The 25,562-nt window shown below is 42.7% G+C and overlaps 1 protein-coding gene across 2 annotated transcripts in view; it reads left to right on the forward strand.

The window, feature by feature from the left end:
- The window catches only part of LOC137432869 (phosphatidylinositol 3,4,5-trisphosphate 5-phosphatase 2A), a 185,117-nt gene that overhangs the window by 151,160 nt on the left and 8,395 nt on the right, over positions 1-25,562 (forward strand). For both annotated transcript variants that reach the window (XM_068125143.2, XM_068125150.2), the window contains exons 20-25: positions 8,328-8,438; positions 10,179-10,267; positions 11,328-11,415; positions 14,814-14,972; positions 16,471-16,537; positions 16,929-17,811. In XM_068125143.2, the coding sequence (XP_067981244.2) occupies positions 8,328-8,438; positions 10,179-10,267; positions 11,328-11,415; positions 14,814-14,972; positions 16,471-16,537; positions 16,929-17,811 (1,397 nt within the window). The remainder of the gene's footprint in view (positions 1-8,327; positions 8,439-10,178; positions 10,268-11,327; positions 11,416-14,813; positions 14,973-16,470; positions 16,538-16,928; positions 17,812-25,562) is intronic.

Genomic DNA, 25,562 nt, shown 5'->3' on the forward strand with positions numbered 1-25,562 from the left:
ACATTAAAAATCCAATGTGCAGCTCCATAGTTCCGTATCGGAGAGAGAAGAGAAAAGGTGACCATGTGATGATCGGAGAAACCGATTGGTAAAATTTGCACATTGCCCATCATGTTAAGAAAGTTACTATTTATGTAAACACGATCTAGCCGAGCGAAGGAAAGCCGACCGTCAAGACAGCGACACCATGTGTACTGGCGTATGAGGGGGTTGTGAAGTCTCCACGCATCAACGAAAGAGAATTTAGATAAAACCCTTGCCAGTGGGATGGTACTAGCTAGATGAGGTTCTTTACCATTCCGGTCCATGGCAGAGTCTAGAGTACAATTAAAATCCCCACTCAAGCAAACAGGACTATTAAAATCTACATGAGTGAGTGATGTTTCTAACTGTGTGAAGAAGGTGACCCTGTCAGTGCTGTCACTGGGTGAGTAGACATTAAAAAGTGTGTGCCTGTAACCATTGAAGGTGAAAGACACAGAAATTAGGTACCCCTTAATTATGTCTTCAAAAACAATGTCAGTTTGGAGGAAAGAAGATGAGAAGAATATAGCTACCCCGGCTCTAGGGCAAGCCAAGCTACTGAAAAACCATTGGCCGTTCATCAACCTTCGCCATTGGCTTTCGCACGAAGGACTGCATCTCGTCTCCTGTAAAAGCATGACATCAATATGCTTTTCCTCAGTGAGTAATTTCACCTGGGTTTTGCGCAATGGGGACCGCCCCCCCCCCATTGATATTCAAGGTAGCTACAGAAAAGGTCATGTGAAGAAGAAGGAGAAGGGGTTATATAGCGGAAGGTTGGTCTACTTGTAGCTCTTCCTTCGCTTTGACGATGTACTTCTTGAGGCGGTATACTTCTCGTTCCCCAACTCCGAACTGGCTGGACTTCAGGACGCGATATTTCGCGGATGTTATGAAGATTTTTAGGTCTGGAAAGAAATCTTTCACCTTTACTCGCCTCCTCCGAAAAGTGTCTTTCAGGAATTTTAGAATTTCTGCAGGTGTGATGCCCGGATCACCCTCCGGCCCATGAGACAACAACAATTCGTTCCAAGCCTCGATGCTGATGCCAGACGTGAGGGATGAGGCTCCATCGGAGTCATAGTCCAATTGATCAGCGTGGGTCTCACCCTCCAACGATAAAGCAGGCGCCGGTGCAGCAGATGCTGCATGTGCCATCCACTGAATGTCTGCAGGTTTTGGACGCGTCTGCAAGTCAGACAATGATGCAACAGGTGTTGCGAGATTCACCTCTTCATGACCCGCTATGGTCATGCCACGCTCCGGAATTATATGAGGCGTTTCAACGACAGAACATGTATATGTCTTGAGGGCACAGCCTGGGACATCCTAAGGCACAACCTCCTCAGGTGCGCCATGCCCAGCTGATACAGAAACTGCGCATTCCATATCTGCGCAGCCCGGGACATTCTGAGGCACGACCTCCTCAGGTGCCTCACGCCCCGCACAGACAGAAACTGTACATTCCACACAGCCCTGGACATTCTAAGGCACGACCTCCTCAGGTGCCTCACGCCCCGCACAGACAGAGACTGTACATTCTATGTCAGCACAGCCTGGGGCATTCTGAGGCACGACCTCTTCAGGTGCCTCACGCCCCGCACAGACAGAAACTGTGCATTCCATGTCCGCACAGCCCAGGCCATTCTGAGGCACGACCTCCTCAGGTTCCCCACGCCCCGCAGAGACAGAGGCTAAAATGGGCTCTGTAGGTCCATTATTGTCATCACAAGCAGCTCTTTCACTCTGATTCATTAATTCTTTATCATCATCAGGAGTTAGAGATGCAAATCTATTGTGTAAGGCTATGCCGGTAACACAAGGAGCCACCTCAGTGAGGGGTCCATTGTCACTTCCAGTCAACACAATCTTTTTTGAATCCCTCGTTGGTGCTTCGTCATTAACGTTCGGCCGTTTGTGCTTCTTCCGAGCAGTAACAACAGTGAAACCTTCATCATCCACGGAGGAATCCCTCACTGCTGCTGTCGATGTCGACGGCTGATTGTCCACAGCATTACCAGGTGCCGCCTGCTCGGTTGTTCTCACGGGGACAGTTACCTTCGTGCAGGCACCTTTAACATGTCCATGTTGCCCGCAAATGAAACAGGTCACCGTTTCGGTCGACACATATATTTGATAGTTATGACCATTGAGCAACAGCGTCATGGTCGCATTAAGCGTCTGAGCGTTGTCTTTGAGGATAATATAACAATGACGCCGGAAGGTCATGATGTGTCGGAGCGAGGCATCTGCTCGAAGTCGCAGGGGGATCATCGATATCCGGGACACGACGGTGCCGAAACGATTAAGCGAAGAGACAATGTGCTCACTTTTTATAAAGGGCGGTAAGTTAGACAAAATGATTCGGACCGCCGGTGTGTCCATCGGGCTAACACTTATGTAGATGCCCTGGGGTAAGGACAGACCGTGTTCCACCACCTCATTAACGAGGTGTTCCTTTGATACAAAGACCACGATTCTGTGGTTCATCCTGGAGGCAGCGAGGACATTATCCAGGCCGACAATGTTACCAATACTGGTTACCACGTCCTCGACACTCACTCCATCAGGCGGGCAAGCAATAAGCCCGTGTTTACGAGTCAATGACTCGTACCTGCTATTGTGCAAACGAACGTTCGCCATAGCTATAAATAAATGAAACTAAAGAAACGGTTTCGAAATAAAATAAAAGAGAACCTGTCGCGAGCAAAACCTGCAGGCGAAGGTAAAAGGAAAGTAAAAATAATGAAAAGCCGATTGCCGACTATGGGAAAACAAGGCAAGCAGAGCACAGGCCCGAAGAACACAAGGTTATTTCGGCCTCGCACACAAACCCACCGTGCGCGCTCTCTCTCTCCTGTCTCAACAAAAAAAGGAAACACGGGGAAAACTTCACAAACACGAACAAGGACACAGAGGGAGTGAAATGGGAATAGGAAAGATGCCAACACAGCACAGTACTCACAACTCAGCGCACACAGCCGCCATGACGCCACGCCCGACACAACGGCCTGCAGGGGGCGAGAGGGAGAGACAGAGACAGAGAGACACAGAGAGAGAGACACAGAGAGAGAGAGACAGAGAGAGGGAGACAGAGAGAGAGACAGAGAGAGACACAGAGAGAGAGAGACAGAGAGAGAGAGAGAGAGAGACAGAGAGAGAGACAGAGACACAGAGAGAGAGAGACAGAGAGAGAGAGCTTGAGCTTGGAACCTATCAAAAATCATCGCGACGTTATAATCACACCATTCCTTCCAGGCACATTGGAAACGCGAACACAAAGGTTCCCTCAGCCCTGAATCCAATAATACAACTGAACTATTGTCTACCCGAACCGACAACACTGCTTAGGCAACAATCACTGGCCCATTTACCAATGATCAATCCACCTTATGCATAACTACATCTTATCCATTCTATAACACCCTCCTGAAATCTTGTCTTTCTACTCCATGCATTTCCTCTTACAATGTAATATGCTTTCATCACACTTTATCGATCGACCGCTTTCTCACCCGCCGACTCTATATATACCACCGTATGTCTATGGTCACATTTGAGCCGGCACCGATCATGTATAGCGAGATGCGTTTTTACCTGACAAATGTGGAACACTATCAAAAGCTTTTTTTGTAGTCTATCCAGGCTGTGGCCAATTTGATTCTTCTGGTAGTACAGTTACGAATATGGCTTTGTTTAGTAGTAGGTGGTCTATTGTTCTGTAGCATCCTCTTTTACATCCCTTCTGTTCTGCCTCTAGGTCTCCTTGTGTTAGGTGGTGGTTTATCATTTCTGTGATGATTCCCGTCAGAATTATGTATATTGTTGGCAGACACGTTATTGGTCTATACTTGTGAGGTAGTTGGGTCTCTTCAGAAATTGGGATGAGGACGGTGACTGGCTACTGGCTATTGGGAATGGCTACTGTGAGCCATTTATTCATTACCCCTTGGATAAGTTTGTTGAATGCTTGAGCTTAGTGATTGTGGAGAACATCTAGTTACTATAGCTAAAAATTTGGAATTCCATGCTGTTTTTTAAAGTTTGGCATTTTTGCAAATAGTTTTTTTACTTTTCCTTCATCAATGATCACTGGGTACGTTTCCTCTATGTGCTCTTTTTTGTCCCCCGTCGCACCGTGGAGCGAAAGGGGGACTATGGTTTTCCCCTCCGTCCGTGTGTCCGTGCGTGCATGCGTAGGAGAAGGACCGAATTCTAATTTGGTGTGTGGGTGCAACAAGGCATATGGAAGAACGCCATTGAAAATTGGGTCGCCACGTCAAAATCCAAGATGGCCGCCGCCATGTATGTCTGAACCTTGTGAGCGGAATATCTTGAAAAATAAGCGAAGTACCAACTTATAATCTGGTGTGTGGGTGTATATACATATAAGGAAGAACGCTATTGCAAATTGCGTCGCCACGTCAAAATCCAAGATGGCCGCCACCATATATATTTCTGAACCTTGTGAGCGAAATATGTTAAAAAATAAACGAACTACTAACTTCTAATCTGGTGTGTGGGTGTATATACGTATAAGGAAGAACGCTATTGAAAATTGGGTCGCCACGTCAAAATCCAAGATGGCCGGCTTGCGTCTTCCACTTTGTCAACTCACATCACTTCAACGACGGGGGACCGAGGCGTAACGCTTGTTCTTTTCTAAGTTTTGGTTCCAATCTGCCTCCTTATTATGTTATTTTGGGTCTTCGTGTGTGTGTGTGTGTGTGTGTGTGTGTGTGTGTGTGTGTGTGTGTGTGTGTGTGTGTGTGTGTTGTGATAATGTTTCATTGTATATGATGGTGATATTCTTATTATTAAATGTCAATTTTTTTTCAAATTGATTAATGACAATTAAATAAATGTCATTTCAGTACTCCATCCACATATAGTATACCTGACCACACACAGTGTCAAATGCAAGGCATTGATGAACATAACATTTGATCTCATCATCCACAAACACATTCCTTTCCGTTATTCTATAACACCCTCCTGAAATCTCGTCTTTCTACTCCATGCATTTCCTCTTACAATGTAATTTTCATTATTTTTCTAGATTCTAGTTTCTCATCTCAACATGCAAACCAAATTGTGGTCAGGTGATGTCCCGTTCTCTTAAGATGATGTTTAATACCCGTTGCACAATGCATGCACATCACGCACTAAAACCACACAATCGGTCAAAACATGAGACCCTAACTTTGCGTATTAAGCAGCTATGCTATTTGGTGGTGTCGTTGGTTTTGAATATTGAATCGTTAACTTGAAGATGAAGATTCATATGAATAGAGGAAAGTAAATAATAAAGTTATGTCGATCGGTCTTGACTGTGGCAGAGATATTTGGTCTCTGGGATATTTGGAGAGAGAGATATTTGGAAAAGTCTTCAACTTTTTCTGATGAGGACCTATCCACCAATTTAAAGTTTTATTTTAAGCCTGAACCATACCAAATTATGCGATGTTGAACCTCGAGGCCATCTGTATTTGAAACCTGATGGTTTACTCCTATTATTTCCTAAGGCATATACTTACTCTTCTCGAAAAGGTCATGACGCGCACCCTTCCAGAGTGAGAATTAATTGCCCACACTTGTATCTGATGTTTATGACGGTGTGAAGACTTTTCTTCTATTTCTACAATTGCACACCACTTGACCAATCTCCAGCAACCTGGGGGGCACCCAGGGCCAGCTCACGGATACAGCCCCACTCTCCATCAAGGCAATTTTCCATATGTTTGTGTATACCACCGTTTAGAGGCCATTTTTCCCCGCAAAGCGGGGGTTGGCCTTTTCGGGGACCGTGGTAGTTGTTGTTTTTTTGGTCCCCTTTTTGAAGCAATGTTTTACGGCCGGATGCCCTTCCTGACGCCAACCCTTTTTGCCGCCTTCAACGACAAACAGGGAATTACCAGTGAACTGGTACTCAATTAGCCGACCTCGGAAGGATGACAGGCTGAGTCAACCCCCCTGGCATTAATTCGGCGATCGACCGGGATTCGAACCCAGGATCCTAGGATCCTAAGCCGGCACCCTAACCGCTAGCCCAACACCAGGGATTCGATGTATGTAGGTGTGAAAATCATGGAAAACAAACCGCTGGGCTAATCTCCACCAGATTTTGCATACATGCTGGGGGTACTTAGGGTCAGGTTTTGGGCACAAATCTCATCCGTCCCACCCCCGCAAGGCAATTCTCCGTATATCTATGTGTTTGTAAGTCTGAAAATCAAGAAACTGACGTCAAACAAGGAAATGAGGCCATGGCCCATCATTACTGTGGTGCACTGTGAGGTTAAATTTTTGCTGCAGCTTTCAACATCAATCTTTTTGATGGTTTATGAAAGTCTATATAACCCGATCTGGATCGGATGACCCACCTTGTCGGTTTATAAGTGCCATGTCCAAGATAAATAATTTGTCGGAGTTTTGATGAGGAATGATTGGCTGAACATCCATTAGGATGATTTATACGAATCTGAACTTTCCACCAATCAGCTTTGGGAAATGTCATGAAGTGAAAGGCAACATCAATCCTGAGCATTGATCTGGAAGACCACCAAAAGACCTCAAGAGAGAATAGCATTCGGCATAGGATTTTATATAAAGCATATGTAATTCTTTCATCATACCTCCATGACGCGATGAAAGAGTTTGGTAAGTTATTAGGACAAGCACCAACCCTGTTCCTTGAGCCATGCATTTAACGGAATACCATAGTAGAACACTTTCACACAAGCCTCTCATCACTGTGGTCAATGGAGCAAAGAAGATCTTTTAGGGCCTCGAAATGTAGAAACTGCTTTTGTGAAGTAACCTGTCCTGGTATGCATCATTCAAGTCTGATGTCAGGATCGCACACAAGATGTACAACCGGATCATCAACTGCACTTGTATAATGTGCAGAGGGCAAGGGATAGGATCGAGTGGCGCATTGTGTCCAAAAATATCCAATGTAGCGTCTTTGTGAAGAATAAGTGCAGTTGTCATTTGGGATAACAGCTTGATTATTTCTTACTGTTACCACCATGGCTTAGCCTTAAGAGAGTGTGGGTTTTGGGATGGTTTCTCATCAGCAACTTTGTCTTGATAAACTAAATACATCATTTCATTATTTGCGAAAATCTAAGATTTTAAAGTATGTTGGTTGTTCTTGTGCGTTATTCTATCCGTCTGTCTGTTTGTCTGTTTGTATGTCAATCGTTTAAAGGTCACAATTTTAAACCGGTCTTTACGAAACTTCACCAAATGGTAAAGTTGGTCATAAGGAAGAAGCCTATTGATTTTGAGGTCAAAAGGTCAACAACTTTGTCATATTTCTAAAATCCTCAATTTTCATCTGATTGACTTGAAATGTGAAGAGGATTTGCATACTTGATCATTGAATGCAACCACCAATATTTTTTTTAGGTCGACATATGTCAAAAGGTCAACATAGGCCAAAGGTCAACAACTTGTCATATTTCTAAAATCCTCAATTTTCATCTGATTTAATTGAAATGTGAAGAGGATTTGCATACTTGATCATTGAATGCAACCACCAATATTTTTTTTAGGTCGACATATGTCAAAAGGTCAACATAGGCCAAAGGTCAACAACTTGTCATATTTCTAAAATCCTCAATTTTCATCTGATTTAATTGAAATGTGAAGAGGATTTGCATACTTGATCATTGAATGCAACCACCAATATTTTTTTTAGGTCGACATATGTCAAAAGGTCAACATAGGCCAAAGGTCAACAACTTGTCATATTTCTAAAATCCTCAATTTTCATCTGATTTAATTGAAATGTGAAGAGGATTTGCATACTTGATCATTGAATGCAACCACCAATATTTTTTTTAGGTCGACATTTGTCAAAAGGTCAACATAGGCCAAAGGTCAGCAACTTAGGTGAAATGTCAAATCCGCAATTTTCATCCGACCGACTTGAAATTTGAAGAGGATTTGCATATCAGATCACTGAATTCAACCACCAATTATTTTTGAGGTCAACATAGGCCAAAGGTCCACAACTTATTTGAGGGATTTCACAAATATTGTGCTATGCACGATGTATTTCTTGTATATTCGTTCCTCCATTTATTGATTTTGTGTTGTGTTGGGCTCAATGAATGAAGGTAGTTGAAATTTTGCTGTTAGGGTGTTCGTATACAGTTGGGATCAGCACAATCGAACTTGCAATCACGTAATGCAATAGTGAATGATTAATTTGCAGAGGTGATGACAATCACGAGAATGCTAGAAATTGGTGGAGGAACTGATGATGATGCAGGTTCTTGTGCATTGTGTGGCAGAGCCAGGGAGTGCTGGGCAAGTGTGCATCTACTTCGAGTCAGCGGAAGCCGTGTTGAAAACCACAAGCAGAGCGGGTTTCTACCTGGAGATCTTTTCATCATGCTTGGAGAGTAGGTTGTTTGCAAACGTGCGCACACCATTCCATTCAGCTTTGCGTTCGTGCTGATTCTCCAGCCAACGATTGCTGCAGCTGACCTTCATGGTGCCAGAGGTTTGGCATGGTAATGTTTCACTGATAAAGGGCCACCTTCCAGAAAATACTCTCATAATCCTTTTCAGGAAGGGTTCAAATGTTTCATTTTTGTTTTGGACATTCCTCTTTTCTGTCAAAGTGTTAGAACCAGCACACTCGTGGATATTGGGTATGAAAATTAAATATATATATATTTTTACCCTCTCCTCAGGCGAGGGTAATTGCATTTGAGTCCATTTGTTTGTTTGTTTGTCCGCACAGAATAAATATGATTTTCTCTGCAACCGTTGATCCGATTGACAGGAAATTTTCACTATAGGTGCAACTCCACCTGTATAATTTTTAAATGATAGTTATGACGTCATAGGTCACGTGGTTCGGCCGCCATTTTTGAAAAACCGAAAAAAATTGCACCTCTATATCTCCGAAAGCGTTGAATAGAAAAAAAATTGAAACATGGCTGATTGTAAAGAACTCTCCAAGGGGAATAAAATATGTTAATGATGATGTCATAGGTGCCTCCATTAGGACGTCATAATTAGACAAGTACAAAACTTAATCAGATCAAGATGAAATTTCTTGAGCGTCATGTAGGCATAAATTGGTGGAGGAAAAAAAAAAAGATGACTCCATCTGTCACGTGGTTCGGCCGCCATTTTGGAAAAACCGAAAAAAATTGCACCTCTACATCTCTGAAAGCGCTGCATAGAAAAAATTGACATGGCTCATTGTAAAGAACTCTCCATGGGGAATAAAATATGTTAATGATGATGTCATAGGTGCCTCCATTATGACGTCATAATTCGACAAGTACAAAACTTCATCCGATCAAGATGAAATTTCTTGAGTATAATCTAAGGATAAATTTGTGGAGAAATAATATTAATGATGACGTCATCGGTCACCTGGTCGGGCCGGCATATTTTGTTTTAACACAAAAGCCCTAAAAACCACTGAAAACACATCCTGGCGAGGGTCTGCAATCTCCGATTGCTCTTTCTTGTTTTTATTGTATTATATATAGGGTTTGAATGTGGCATCATAAATCTGTGTGCTCATATAGGAACATCATGCAAATAAGCTAACCCATTGATGTAGGTTAAAGGTTTTGTAAAAAGGTTAAGTAGAAAAGTTTAGTGAAATAATTGTAAAAATAAAACAAATTGTAGAGATACCCATTTTGTTTCACTTGTTGATTGACACTGTAGTACATCAGACCACAGATTTCTAATCACTTCTCTTAAGCTCTCTGGACAATTTCCTATGAAGATTCTATGGATCGTGATTTGCAATATTGCTGTAAGGTTAAACTTTTGAGGACTTTATTCGTTGTCTTTTTAAGACATTGGATACAAAGTTTGTGTTAGAATTTCTCCAAATACTTAAAAAGATTAATATATTTATCATAATTTCTCTTTCAACGAATTATTGAAATTTCTTAGATATATGAATTAAAATGGAAAAGCTTTGTACATATATTAGATAAAGTACAAAGACAAACATTTATTTTATGAATCACAACTCATCCATCATCCACCTTTGATTCAACAACTTAAAGCAGTTTATGGGATTCACAGCATCATGAGGGAAGTACTCAGATGGGAATACCAAATAGGCCAACCCTTACTGTAAGTGTGTGCTGTCTTTGTTGTGGCAGAGATGGAGAAGGGCGAGGTGAGCATAGCTCAGGTCTGTGAAAACACCAGCTTCCGGCAGGTGAAATGGAAATCATGTCAGCTTCCACAGGTATGTCAGCTTCTAAAAGAGAAATCTCCTACCTAAATCTCCTTCGTGCCTATTCTTCATAACATTCAATCTCATTACACATTTGATTAGGAACTGTTTGGGAAAAAGAGAAGAAAGCAAAACAAGCAGGAAACTAGAATGGCATTCGGGAGAGCGCACACCTCCGCCAGGCTGAACAGTTTACGTTTTGTATCCACTGATAGGCTGGATCTGGATTTGGACCTGAACCAAAATCCAATCGGCTTGTTCTTGTCACATAACCAACTCATCCAGCTAGTTTATTCATAACTCGTCCATAACTTTTTTTAATATCATGTTATATAATCGCTTTTTGCCCGATCTCTCAATGGTGAAGAATCACTTAAAATATTCTACTAGCCTGATCCGGATTCGGATCTTCACCAAAATTGAATCGATTCGTCCTTGTCACACACCCAACCTGTCCACCAGGTTTCGTCCAAATCCGTCCATAACGTTTTGAGATATCGTGCTGTGTATCGGTTTTAGCCCTAACACTCAATGGTGAAGAATCACTTAGGAATTAAATAATTTTCGTATCCGAATCCAAATTCAGATCTTCACCGAAATCGAATCTATTTGTCCTTTTCACACACACAACCTGTCCACCAAGTTTCGTCCCATTACATCCATGAATTTTTGAGATATCCTGCTACATATCGTTTTTGGCTCTATCTCCCAATGCTGAAGAATCACTTAAAAAAATTATACTCGACGGATCCGAATCCGAATCTTCATCAAAATCTAATCATTTCGTCCTTGCTACATACACTACCCCTCTGCCAAATTTTGTTGGAATCCATCCAACTTTTTGAGACATCTTGTTCACAGACAGACAGACAGACAGATAGGGGTGAAAGCATAACCTCCATCCACCTTTGGTGGTGGAGGTAACTATAAAATATGGGAAAGCATAGACTATAAAGCTATTTTGGGATATTTTGTAATGATGATGAGGCTAAAGGGGTGACACTGAGAATATGAGAAAGAATAAAGGGTCCACATCCATGATGATCAGAAGTGCATTTGCTTTCCCTCACAGCTGAAGCCCATGATCTCAGACATTGAGTACCTGGAGGAGCAACATCTGTTGCTCAGTGTGAAGGCAAATGACAGCTATGAATCCTATGGTAGGCTCAAGTTTGCTTGTCTGATTATTATCCATATTTATCCTTAAAGTTGTGTTAACCTGTATGTCGCACGACTGTCTATACATTACATATCCAACTAGACCGGCACTACGTAGGGAGCATACCTCCGATAGGCTGAATAGTTTACGGTTTGTATCCCACTGATAGGTCGGATCTGAATCCGACACGAACCAATATCGAATCAGCCTGTTCTTGTCACTTACAGTCGTGGCCAAAAATATTGGCACCCTTGCACTTTTTTCAATGTCTCACAATTTTCTCCAAAAATAAGTTGCAATTGACAAACGTATTTGGTCTCCACAATTCTTTATTTCACTGTTAATATTACGGAACCTTTGTTTTTGATTCAGAGCTTAATATATCCTTTTAAATCAGAAAATAAAAAGAAATGGCATTAACAAAAATTACACCCAAGACTTAATATTTGGTAGCACCGCCTTTGGACAACATAACTGCAGTGAAGTGCTTCCTACAGTACAGCCATGAATGAGCTTCCCACACCTCTCTACTGGCAGTTTGTCCCACTCTTCCTGTGCAAACTGCTCCACTTCTCCCAGATTTGAAGGGTGCCTTCTCCCAACTGCTGTTTTCAGATCTCCCCACAGGTGTTAAATGGGATTTAGATCTGGACTCGTTGCTGGCCACTTCAGAACAGTCAAGCGTTTTTGTCTTGAACCATTCCTGGTGCTTTTTGAATTGTGTTTGGGGTCATTGTCCTGCTGCAAGACACATGACCTTCGACCAGCTTTCTGACACTGGGTTGAACATTGCCCTCCAAAATGCCTTGGTAATCTCCTGATTTCATGATGCCATGCACACATTCAAGGCACCCTGTGCCAGAGGCAGCACAGCAACCCCAAAACATCACTGAACCTCCTCCATGTTTGATTGTAGGGAAGTTGTTCTTTTCTTTGAAGGGCTCATTTTGTTTTCTGTAAACATAGAGATGATGTGCTTCACCAAAAAGATCTAATTTTGTCTCATCTGTCCACAGGACATTCTCCCAGAAGGATTTTGGCTTGTTCTGGTGTGTTTTGGAAAACTCCAGTCAGGCTTTCTTATGTCTCTCTCTCTCAGCAGTGGGGTCCTCCTTGGTCTCCTACCATAGAACCCCCTTTCATTGAGTTGGCGATGGATGGTGCGAGTTGAAACTGTCGTACCTTGTGTCTGAAGGTCAGCTTGAATCTGCTTGGCAGTTGATTGAGGTGCTTTCTCCACCATTTGAACAATCCTTCGCTGCAATCTTCGACCAAGTTTTCTCTTGCGGCCACGTCCAGGGAGGTTGGCTGCAGTGTCATGGGCCTTAAACTTCCTGATAACATTGCGTACGGTGGAAACAGGAACATCAAGGTCTCTGGAGATGGACTTGTCGCCTTGAGATTGTCCATGCTTGGCTACAATCTTGTGTCTGACCTCCTCAGACAATTCTCTGGTTTTCTTTCTTTTCTCCATGCTCATTGTGGTACACACGGTGACACAAAACAGCAGAATGACTCCTTTTCTCTATTCAAACTGGTTGAATGAGTGATTTTTAGATTGCAGGCACCTGCAACTCACCATAGGTGAGTTCAATTCCAAAGTAAAGGAGAATCACCTGCTTGAAATGTAATTATGTCGAACAACTTCTAAAAGGTGCCAATAATATTGTCCAGGCCATTTTAGTATTTCTGTGTGGAATAAGCTAAGATTTAGTAATTTTTTTCAGCTTTTTTGTTTTGTTCCACTGCAAGCCAAAAAAATACATATGTGGATATGAAAAGATTTTTTATTTCAACAATTTTCTGGAAGAAATGGTGAATTATTTGAAAAAAGTGCAAGGGTGCCAATATTTTTGGTGACAACTGTAGCCAACTTATCCACCATGTCAGCCACAACTTTTTGAAATATGCTTTTTTATGGTGCCTTTTTGTTGCAAGTTGTCAGCTGGCCCCGCTGCTAACAATAATTTTTTATGCATACAATCTTCTTCTCGTTATACTGTCTAGGAATTACATACCCTGCCTCCTCAGCATCCCATGTAACAAGATGACTTATTCTGACAGGTCCCTGATACATGGCAATCTACCCTATAATCAAAACACATGGACCATACTATTCTTACAACAATCTAGCTATGTCCCTCTCACCTCCCCCTCCCCCCCCTCCCAGCCCAGCCCCCTCTCCTTCCAAGTAACAATATGTACAGCATAATATGTATAAGGCCTCTACTCTCTAAGTATTTTCAATCTTGTATGTTGTTGATATGTTGAAGCAAAGCCAACTATCTCTACTGTTATGGCTGGAGAGCAACCACGAGAGGCAGTTTTGGATAGATTTGCTGAAAACTAGGAAGGAAACTTTTTTAATTTCCCAGTTGAAAACAGCTGCTGTCAATAAGTGAGAGTTATTGACTTCAGCTGTCAACTTGGCTGAGAGACATGATTCACATTGAGTTAAGAGAATGGGATGGGGCTTTAGCTTCATCTTGAATTGTTCAAGGGATCAATGTAAACATTTCATCTTGCAGTTGTGTCAGTGTGCACTGATACTATGATGATGTCCCAACAAGGGAGAACCAGTCGGCAGGTAGGTTTTGGTTACTCGTGGGCTAATTGCATATACTAGTAAGAGTACCCACCCCATGGGCGATCTTGTACCAAGGGTGCAACATGTTATTCTGACACATCCCTTTATTTGGGTGGTGTACAGGCAACAGACCACTGCCTCAATCACTCCCGAAAAAAAAAACGAATTACATATATGAAGCAAAAACATGCGTGTACTGCATATGTGCATATATAATATAATTCCAATTGCATCGAACCCCACTCTCCCCTAATAACCCCACCTTCCCTCGCCAATGGAAGAAAATGTCAAGATGTGGGAATTTTTTTTTCCCCAAAACTTGATGGAATCAAACAAAATTACACATGCACAAATTCAGGGTGCCCTCATTAATTTCTGAAAGTTTCAGCTTCCTCGTTCAAATCCTCTCAGTGGAGAAGATGAAACATACAAAATGCATACATACAACATATACTTTCCTTCCATTATATATGGAGGTGCAGGTGGCAATTGCGGAATGCTTTTTGGGTGGATTAAACAACCTCTGGTAGTGCAGTGTTGAGGATCTCTGGAACCCTGAAGGTGAAGCCAGTTTAGTTTCGCTGCAAACTTGTAAAGAAACCCTTTTCTCATGTTGAGGAATATGAAACGACACACACATGGTGAATTAGCATGATACATATATAAGCCATATCTATAAATCATGTTTTTACCAGGAAGTGTTGTATGAAACTGCTCTGCAAACCCAGCGCTATGTGTATGTACTGTTTAATAGTGGGTTTGAGGTATGTACAGGGTAATTCCAAGGGCGTTGTGTTGGTGCTGTGGTACAGGGGAGTGCTGTGTGGCACTACGTGCCGTGGCAGCTGAAGGTTCTTGCCCCTTTTCCGTGTTGCTATCACACCATGGGGAGGAGACGGGGAACATGCGAGGTCGTTTGGCTCTTACCGGGGCATCCGGAGAGAGGAGACCTACCCGATCACGCATATACGGTATTTTATGGAAGTGTTTCACGGGGAAAGATCTACGAGAAAGCATAAATCATCTGGTAGAAATTGTTAATGAAAAAGTACGAGTACAGTAAATATTTAATGGAACATTCCCATCTTAAAATGTTAAATATTTGCAAATATTTGCTGTTTGTTCCACCTCGTTTGTTTTGGGTTCAGGTAAGACCATAATATGGAAGGAACACACTAAAATTAATAATTCAACTTTTCTGTTTTAATCATTTTATGTTTTCTGACTTTGCAAGTGGACTAAAGGCCTATGCGACGGAAGTTTTATGAAGGAAGTCAAAACGTTTTGCTCTTTTCAAAAGGCAGAGTCGTCACTTTTCATATATTGACATCATGAAAGTCGCTCAGCTCTATGGAAAAAAAAAGTGTGACACCATCTGCAAACTACATAGGGAAGGTATTGTACACCTGTGCCAAATTTTTGGAGTGGGCTCATTCTTTCATGTTTTGGGGGTTGTAGGGAGCGGAGGGCTGGGGCCTTTTGACTCCTCCTCAAGTGAGGATCATGGAACATTTTGTGATGAAATGTTTCGTCGAGAAAGTGCTTCGGTAAGATGTTAGCGGTGGAATATTAACATTATGAACCCCTTTGATTGGCTAAACCATCAGCGTAGAAACAAGTTAGAATAGTGCTGGCCCATTATAAAATAAATCGCATCACAGACATCTGATATTGGACATTTGATGTGGATTAAAGTGTAAATTGAAAGAAAAAAAAGAGTATTTTGGTGTAGCCAAGATAGAATTTAGAGAACAGAATTTAGAAACTCCAGAATTTAGAAAATTTAGAAATAAATTTTTTTGAAAGACTCCAGAATTTAGAAACACCATGCATGGGCCACCACCCAAAATGTGCAATGGATCCTCACTTGGATTTACCAAAGTTTACGCCAACACAAACATCAGACCACATTGTTTCGGAAAGGGCAGAGAGTTCCAAAACAATAAAATAAAAGTGAAATGGGGGACTATTAGGGTTAGTTGGGACTCGTGTGAATTTTGTTGAGTTGGCTTGCTCGGCATTCCCATCTGAACACACGGCTCATGATGTTGGGAAGCGAGGTTTCAATAATTGTGGTTGTGAGGAGAGGGCTAATTAATTACAACAGCCGTTGCTGGTGTGAGAGTAACCATAAACAGGAAGTCCTGCTTCTGATCACTCAGTGCATCAATGCAAAACCAAGGGTCTCCAACAGTGGAGTGGCTGCTGCCAAGAAGCAATGTACAAGTAGACAATTGATATGTTGTCACATGTGATTGCAGATGTGCCCATTGCTATTTAATAAAATTCATTACTATTGAACCATCTCAGATGATCTGTGGTCTTAAGATGTCTTTACCCATCATTAAGCTATCCTAACTAGAGAAACAACAAACCTATTGTTGAGATAAAATAAACCATCCAATACTTGGAAAGAAGCAGTTTGAAAGAGCTTCAAAATTGTTCAACAAAACCATTTTCCTCCTTTAGATTGGATCCATGTGGAGAAGGAAGAAGACACACCGATCAAGACGAAGAAACTCCATGTGGATCTTCAGTATGCTGCACATCATTCACATAAACATTCTAATCATTAATGGTCTGCCATAATCTCTTCATTCTCAGTTCTTCTGTTTCAGTCCACATGTGTCTTTGTCTGCCCTTGCTCTACATTCTCTCTTTTCTCTCCAACCCATCCATCCTAAAGCAATCTCAATCCATCATGTTTGATTTTTCTTCCACTTACCTGATATTTCCCCTCTATTTTGATCTACTTGGCTTTACTTTCGTTTAATCCTCTTTTTGTTCCTTGAATTAGTGTAAAATTTGATTTCTTCCTCCAACACCAAAATCAAATTCCTATGTCTGTACTGTACAACATATCTCCGGATTATTCTATTTGGTGAAAGTATTATCATCGTTTTATCATTTTTACCATCCACCCCTAGACCACAGTCACTTCCATCTGATCAACCAACCTTTTACTCTGGGTCTCCGTCCGATCAATTGTTGGCTGCTCCCTCACCTCAACGCCTTGCTACATCACCAACAAGCTCTACTTCACAGCTCATAAGAGGCCCTCTCCCTTCACCCCCATCTTCAGCAATTACATCAATCCGTTGTGCAGCTGACAGCAGTGTTGACACGTGGGGTGAAATAATTGATAATCCACTGTATGCTTCAACTGGAAACTTGCAAACTCAGAAAGATGTGAGGAGTCCATGTGAAGGCAAAGTTCAAGGGGGTAGAGGGCAGACCAATGTCAAAGATCAGAAAGAATTTTGGGTTCAACTTGACACCAGAGGTCAAGGGATTGGAGAAGTTAGGAGTCAGGCAGAGGTAAGATTTAAAGAACCTCGAGGTCCATGTGAGGTCAGAACAGAAAAAGATGTCAGAGGTCATCGGGAGACCAAAGAGATCCGAGGTCAGCGAGATGTTGGAGAGCATGTGCAAAAAGGACGACGTGCTGGCCCAGACCCTCCACCTACTGTTGCCACCACAGAAGCTTCAATGGGCATTGGGCCTGTGCGTGGACCCCAAGAGCATGTATCCAGTATGAACAGTGCCATACGATTGTTTCAGGGTCATGATCCACGAAGTTCCAAACTCCAACCACAGTCCACATTTCAACCGCAACGTCCTCCTCGCCCAGCACCACGATCCGTTGCTCTTGGTGTTTCAGCTAACCGAGGACTCAACTCCAATGCACTGACTTCCCCCAACCACCCTGTACCTCCCACAGTTATTCCACCACCTGTGCATCGAGGGGGAAGTCCATATGGTGCTGAACCACCTCTGCCACCAAAATCAAGACATTGGGATGGAGGGCAGGTGAGAAGCAAAATGAGACACCATCCATTTGGCAGGATAAATGAGTAAAACATGGCCAAGGCATCAAAGTTTATTATTTTTGACTTCCCATACAATATTATTTTTGGCAATACAGGCAGTCCCCGGGTTAGGAACGAGTTCCATTTTTAAGTCTGTCTGTAAGTCGAATTTGTATGTAAGGCGGAACAGTTGCGTACTGTTCACATCTAGTGTCAATTAGTCAAATGTTTGTCTTAGTATATAGTATATATTTTACCTAAAACATCTATAGGTATAAAAAACATTTCTTAAACTGTTTTTTTTTTTTTTTTTTCTTCTTCTTTTTTTTTTTTTGTATACTGAAGAGGCTCGTGAAAGAGCTAACATTTACTTCACAAACAAATCAACCAGACAAACAAAACACACAAAAAGAGGGAGCGGAAAACAAGATGGGGAGAGAAGGGGAAGCACACAAACACAACATTTGAGAGCAGGGAGATGTGTGGAAGGGAGAGGGCTTGGGGGTAGGAGGCGTGGGAAGGGGGGGGGGGGGGGTGGAGGGAGAAGTATAAAACACAAGGACACCAAGGACTTCCAGGACAGAAGTTGGTATTTAAGAAAAGTGGAATTGGGGTGAAATTAGCGGGGGTAGAAAAGATCAAGGTTTTGGATGGGGGAAGATAAGAGATGGTGGTGAACAGCAGTTTTAAAGACCTGGAGGGTGGAGTGGGATTGAAGAGAGTGAGGGAGTTTGTTCCAGAGGCGGGAGAAGAGAGGAATGAAGGAGTGAAGGTGAGCAGAGAGTCTTGATTTTGGCAGTTTGACCATAAGAGGGTTGCAGGCAGATCTTGTGCGACCTGTAGGAATATTTGCGGGACAGAGCCCAGAGAGAGCTGGGGGGGCAAGGCCAGAGAGGAGTCGGTAGAAGATGGAAAGACCACCAACCTGCCTGCGGTGAGTGAGTGAGAGGCCCTTGGAGTTAGCTTCATCGCGGGAGATTCCAATGATTCTGAACGCTTTGGTTTCAACAGCGTGAAGACGAGCTAGGTGTGAGGCAGGAGCACCAGCCCAGAGGGGAGAGCAGTATTCCATTGAGCTGCGGATGAAAGCCTTGTATGTGGTGAGGAGCTCAGGTGTGCCAAGGAAGGACTTCGCACGACGGAGGATGCCCAGTCGGCGACTGGCTTTGGAGGCCAGATTTGAAATGTGGTTTTCCCAGGAAAGATCATGGCAGATAGTGAGACCCAAAAGCTTGAGTGACAGAACTTCTTGGAGAGGATTATTCAGAAAGTGGATGGGAGGGTTGTCCAGTCGGTCTTTTCGGAGAGACATCGTAAGAGTGTGAGATTTGTCAGGATTGAAAGACATGTTCCACTTGTTTGCCCAGTCTGTGATTTTGTCCAGGTCTGCAGAGAGTGAGGAGGCAGCAGACTGCCGATCTGAGGGATGAAGAATGGAGCGACAGAGAGTAGAGTCATCAGCAAAGAGATACAGAGGATTTTCAAGAGAGTCAGAGAGATCATTGATGAAGACCAGAAAAAGCACAGGGCCCAGAACACTGCCTTGTGGAACTCCAGCCTGAACAGGAAGAGGACATGAGAGAAACCCATTCAGGGCCACACGTTGACTACGACTAGAGAGGAAGTCCGCCAGCCATGCGTGGAGATTTCCATGGATACCAAAAGAGGAGAGTTTGGTGAGCAGAGCGGGGTGCCAGCAGAGCGGGGTTTAGATAGAAAAGAAAAGATAATGATTAAAGGTTAACACTTACTCTCGTTCCAATTGATGTCTTGCAAACCTTGAAACGATCATACCTTGATATATCTCTCCGAGATGATGGGTCTGGTGTTGGAAAGGATGGACCTGGTGCTGGAGAGGATGGACCTGGTGCTGGTCAATTTTCTTAAAGTAAACATCAAGGGTGGCTTGAACAGAGCTTTTCTCACATTTCTCTTGTCTACCACTCCCATTATTATATACTATGTGTGTCTGTTTGATTTTTTTTCTGTGTGATAAATGTTAGCTCTTTCACGAGCCTAGATTCTGTATACAACAAAAAAAAAAGAAAGAAAAGAAAAAAAACTTTAGGCTTTTGTATACTGAATCGAGGCTCGTGAAAGAGCTAACATTTACTTCACAAACAAATCAACCAGGCAAACAAAATATATAAAAAGAGGGAGCGGAAGACAAGATGGGGAGAGAAGGGGAAGTGGGGAAGCACACAAACACAACATTTGAGAGCAGGGAGATGTGTGGGAGGGAGAGGGCTTGGGGGGAGGAGGCGTGGGAAGGTGGGGGTGGGGGGGTGGGAGAAGTATAAAACACAAGGACACCAAGGACTTCCAGGACAGAAGTTGGTATTTCAAAAAAGTGGAATTGGGGTGAAATTAGCGGTGGTAGAAAAGATCAAGGTTTTGGATGGGGGAAGATAAGAGATGGTGGTGAACAGCTGTTTTAAAGTCCTGGAGGGTGGAGTGGGATTGAAGAGAGTGAGGGAGTTTGTTCCAGAGGTGGGAGAAAAGAGGAATGAAGGAGTGAAGGTGAGCAGAGAGTCTTGATTTTGGCAGTTTAACCATAAGAGGATTGCAGGCAGATCTTGTGCGACCTGTAGGAATATTTGCGGGACAGAGCCCAGAGAGAGCTGGGGGGGGGGCAAGGCCAGAGAGGAGTCGGTAGAAGACGGAAAGACCACCAACCTGCCTGCGGTGAGTGAGTGAGAGGCCATTGGAGTTAGCTTCATCGCGGGAGATTCCAATGATTCTGAATGCTTTGGTTTCAACAGCGTGAAGACGAGCTAGGTGTGAGGCAGGAGCACCAGCCCAGAGGGGAGAGCAGTATTCCATTGAGCTGCGGATGAAAGCCTTGTATGTGGTGAGGAGCTCAGGTGTGCCAAGGAAGGACTTCGCACGACGGAGGATGCCCAGTCGGCGACTGGCTTTGGAGGCCAGATTTGAAATGTGGTTTTCCCAGGAACGATCATGGCAGATAGTGAGACCCAAAAGCTTGAGTGACAGAACTTCTTGGAGAGGATTATTCAGAAAGTGGATGGGAGGGTTGTCCGTGGTCGGTATCGGCTCATATCCTCCTTTGCGGAGGTCGGTACGTAAGTACGGGCGTTCGTAAGTCGGGCGTTCGTAACCCTGGGACTGCCTGTACTGCAAAGTATTGTTCACACTTTTTGTAACGTCATTGTTGCTAATGCAACCGTAATATATAATTGGGCAATAATTAGCCACTGTTTCACTTGGGAAGGGTAATTTTGCTGAACATCCTATCCTACTATATTAAATAAGGCATTTTGATGTATGTATGTGTGAATGTATATCTGAAAATCATAGAAGAAAAAAAACAAGGCTGGGCCGATCTTCACCAACCAAACGTCGCATACATGTTGGTAGTACCCAGGGTCAGGCTGTAGGCACAAGGAAAAATATCAAGATAGGGCGAGAGACGACTTACGGTTTTTGCGTGCACATGTGCCACATTGCAAGTAGTTTACTGGCCCCTGCTGCAAACAATTGGGATTATGAGTCACGACACAAAATGCATTTGCCCCACCTCCCCCACTATTCCCCCACCCTCCTCCCGAGGCTGCCCCTGCAGGCAGCGGGTTTTTCTTGTGCGAGAAAAAGATGAAACACTTTCTCCTGGAAGCTAGTAAGATGCGCTCATATCCTTAAATTACTCAACTCTTAATAATGATGCCAATTTTTGGTTGCCAACTCATGAATCACTGCACAGCACCTCAAGTGATAAAGAATTGGAAATTATGTGGAAAATAAAGTGAAGCTAGTGATGAAAGATTACAGTAGGCTGTTGCTAACAAGTGGTATTTATTTGGAAGCTTTGAAAAACAGGTTTTGCTTCTTTTTCAGGGCAATGAAATACTGCACTTAAATTTTTTTAATAAAGGGAAAGAAATATCTATCAACAGTCGGCCAAAAATGGGGAACATGGCTGACAGGAAGGTGCAGACGTAGGACACTTGCCTTTGAGCTTATTCTGAGTTTGCTGCTTGATCCAATGAGAAACCGTTGGACTGTTGCCTCGCTCACTGGCAGATAACGGCATTGAGTTTCATCCTTCAAAATGTCATTGAGCTGAAACCTGTGTAACAGTATGAACTGATGGATGTGGAAGATCCCATGGTGAAGAGTAGGAGAGTTATTACGACACCATGGTATTTTCAAATTCCTTATCATTGCAGATTGATCTGACTTGCAGTCCACCATCTCTTCATTGCCAGACAGAGTGATGGGGACTCACTTTTCACCAAACTACTCTTTCTCTCCTACATCAGTTTTTACATTCATGCCTCTATCAATCCTGCCCAATATCGTTTCCTTGCCAAAAAGCAGCTTTCCTTTTCCTCTGGGAAAGCCAATCCCGTTGAAAAGAACCTGCAGTCTCGCCACAAAGCTTACATCCATTGTTTTTCCAACCTCCGACATGCCACAATTCAGTGCCAGGCCCAACTGAGGTCCAATCTCATCTTTCACCATCCACAAAACTTGGTGGCAGTTGGTCAAGTCTGTCTCTGGAAAATGCTCCTCATCTGTTCCTTCCCTCTTGAAGGATTGGGTCATGATGGACACTCCTCAAGCCAAGGCTTATTGCCTTAACTCTCAGACTAAGGGTTATTGCCTTAAACCCAACGTCTCTAATCCCTGTAAAACCTGGTTTTGACTTAACAGTTAAGATGGCCGAGTCTTATCTTAGGAGCCCCCTGTCATGCCGTTCTATAACACCAGGTGGGTTGACTCAGTTTGTCATTCTTCCGAGGTCGACAAAATGAGTACTAGCTTACTGGAAAGAATAAACCATTCACGTATCCTGCATCAGAGTGGCGACTCATCCTGGATTGTGCCCTCATGCCAATGGAAAACTGCATCAGCAACCCTTTGCCTCTGAAGGCATGAAAGGAGTGGTTCTTCTTCTTCTTGTTCCATCCCTTTCTTCAGGGATTCAGGGACTGACCATACAGCTGACTGAAAATATCCTACAGCATGTGAACTTCACTCCTGAAAAGGTAGAGAAATTCGTAATTGCTCTCGATTACTCCCATCACTACTGATCCTGATAGCATTAGTGCCCTCATAAATCAACAACAGTTCATCTACCTTGTGTACTCCTGCTTCTTGCCTCTTTTCCACTTCTTCTTGCCTCGAAAGGCCACCTGTCTGAATCAGCAATAATTTCCAATGTTAGCCAAATTCATAGGCCGACCATCATGTCCAGACCAGTCAACCTTATCCCCATCATCATCAATTTAACTGAATCAAAGATTGCAGCAGACCTCGCGGCATCTTTTCTCTGATACTCTCTCATCTCTGACCCTCATGATGACTCCATTTTTGTCCATTCGGGTTCCTGCTGATGACTCCAATGCTGTATTTAGTCAGTTATTTGATTTGGCTTCTCCCGAGGTCATTCCACCTTGGACACGCTGCTTCCGTTATGTCAGCAATGGATGGATGCCCTCAATCTCAAACAAGAGGTCAGTGCTATCACTGGACATCTCCCATGCTTTTGATTCTGTCAGCAAATTTTATTCTCTTTTCCCTCCTAGACTGCCTATCATATTTACTGTGCTATTGTGAGCCATGGGTTGCTTTTGAACAGAATATTATAGTCAGGTTCACTATGTTAACAAATATAATTTCGTTCAAAATTTTTGGAGATTAGCAAACCTGTACATTTTTGGAATCATCAGAGCATGGAGAATCCGAAAATCAATGTTGGCATTTGCACAGACACCTGCATGGCCGCCATTTTGGATTTTCAAAATGGCCGCCATAAAATACATATTTTGCACGATCTCGGCTTCGAGTCAACCTAGAAACTTAATGAAATATGCTAATCCTATGTTTTCTGGGCCAAGGAATCCAATAAAGGCCTCAAAATAGTGCTCAGGATTATAGAAAAGCAACAAACAAAGGTGATTGAAAACCATTGTCTTTACATTTGTGATATAACTGCATTACATAATACATAATATTGCAAGTCCTTTGAAGTTATAGGTTTGGGGTTTATAAAGCAAGAAAGCAGCCTTGTTAGTATCAGATTGAACTATAAGTTCGATACACAGGATCTACGAGGTCTATACCGTTCAGGAATATGCTGAATATTTTTTGTATCACTAACATCTGGAAAGTCCTAAAAGTGAAGCAAGTGTTGGGATTAGAAGTCTAATGATCCCACCAATGGATTTCTTGACCCAGAAAACATAGGATTAGCATATTTAAATAAGATTCTAGGTTGACGAGAAGCCGAGATAGCGCAAATTATGTATTTTATGGCGGCCATGCAGGTGTCTACGCAAATGCCAACATTAATTTTTGGATTCCTCATGCTCTGAATATTCCAAAAATGTATCGTTTTGCTAATCTCCAAAAATTTTGAACGAAAAAACAGTGAACCTGACTTATATTCTGTAGCTTTAGAGGCCAGTGCTCCTCAAGGTAGTGTTGTGGGACCAATCCAGCTGTTCTTGATATACATTGATGACAAATTTAAGATCAGCAGGCAAATCCCTCAAATTTATTTGTGGTTAATCTTTGAGGGAGGTACAGTCTTTAGGGCCTCACCTGTGTTAGGTAGACACTATCTCCAAAGCTGGCTGCCACCTCGGAATTCTTCAAAAGGCCAAACCCTTCCTATGCCATCCTCAGCTTAAAATGGTGTGCAAAGCCTTCATCCATAGTGTCATAAAATATGACCCCCTCCCCCATTGTTGAATGGTGCTACTGCTTCCAATCCTACCCCTTTTCGAGGCCCTGAAATCTAAGGCCCTCTATGCCATTGGAATGTTGGCTCAGACAACTGAAATGTAAGATCTGCTTATTGTTCACCATGAGCAGGTTAGTAGTCTCACATCTTTTCTATTATCTCTATTTTGGTCTTCCTCCTCCTGCCCTCTCCCATCTCCGCTCAGCTTGTTCCTCTCTAAGTTTCACGTGTTCTCCTGGAAACCATTTTTTTGTTACCCTCCCCAAGTCTAAACTCAATATTCACCTAAATTGAATAAATACTTGAACATAATTCGATATATTGTATGAGAAGCCATGGCATGTGAGAGGAACAGTATCGGCGTGAAAAAGACTCTGCCAATATGACGATGTAAGTACGAGGCCGATTGACACTGCATTCTATGGTGATCATTATCAATAAAGCCAACATCTCCTAAAGTGCATTACAAAAATGTTGGGAAAAATTGACTGAAGCATAATCCATTATGAACTGATTGAATCAATGCCAAATGGAGTTGAGGAAGTTTTAAAGGCAAAAGTGGGTCACAATGATTATTATTGAATATATATAAAGACAGATTTGATTTGTTTCTCATTATAATAAGTGTTACTACAGTATAAACTTAAGAGTTCATGGAAAGCCATATAAAGTGCTTAAATTGGTTGAATATTGTAACAATTTATTTGTTATCACATGTAACCTAATATATTTGGAACTGGACATGGATTTTGCAACCCGCTGTATGTACATAGGCATATATACAACATGGCCAAAAGTATGTGGACACTCAAACTCACACCCGTATGTGCTCATCGAACATCTCATTCCAAAATCATGGGCATTAATATGGAGTTGGTCCCCCCTTTGCTACTATAACAACCTCCACTCTTCTGGGAAGGATTTCCACTAGATGTTGGAACATTGTACCTTGTCTATTCGGGTCCACCACCATACTGGATCCTCCACCAGTGTGTTAGGATTGTTCGGGTTCAGATTTAATGGGCTTATGGAGGGCTGATGGA

This window comes from Myxine glutinosa, chromosome 1 (assembly GCF_964187855.1).
Source record: "Myxine glutinosa chromosome 1, kmMyxGlut1.1, whole genome shotgun sequence".
Classification (NCBI taxonomy): domain Eukaryota; kingdom Metazoa; phylum Chordata; class Myxini; order Myxiniformes; family Myxinidae; genus Myxine; species Myxine glutinosa.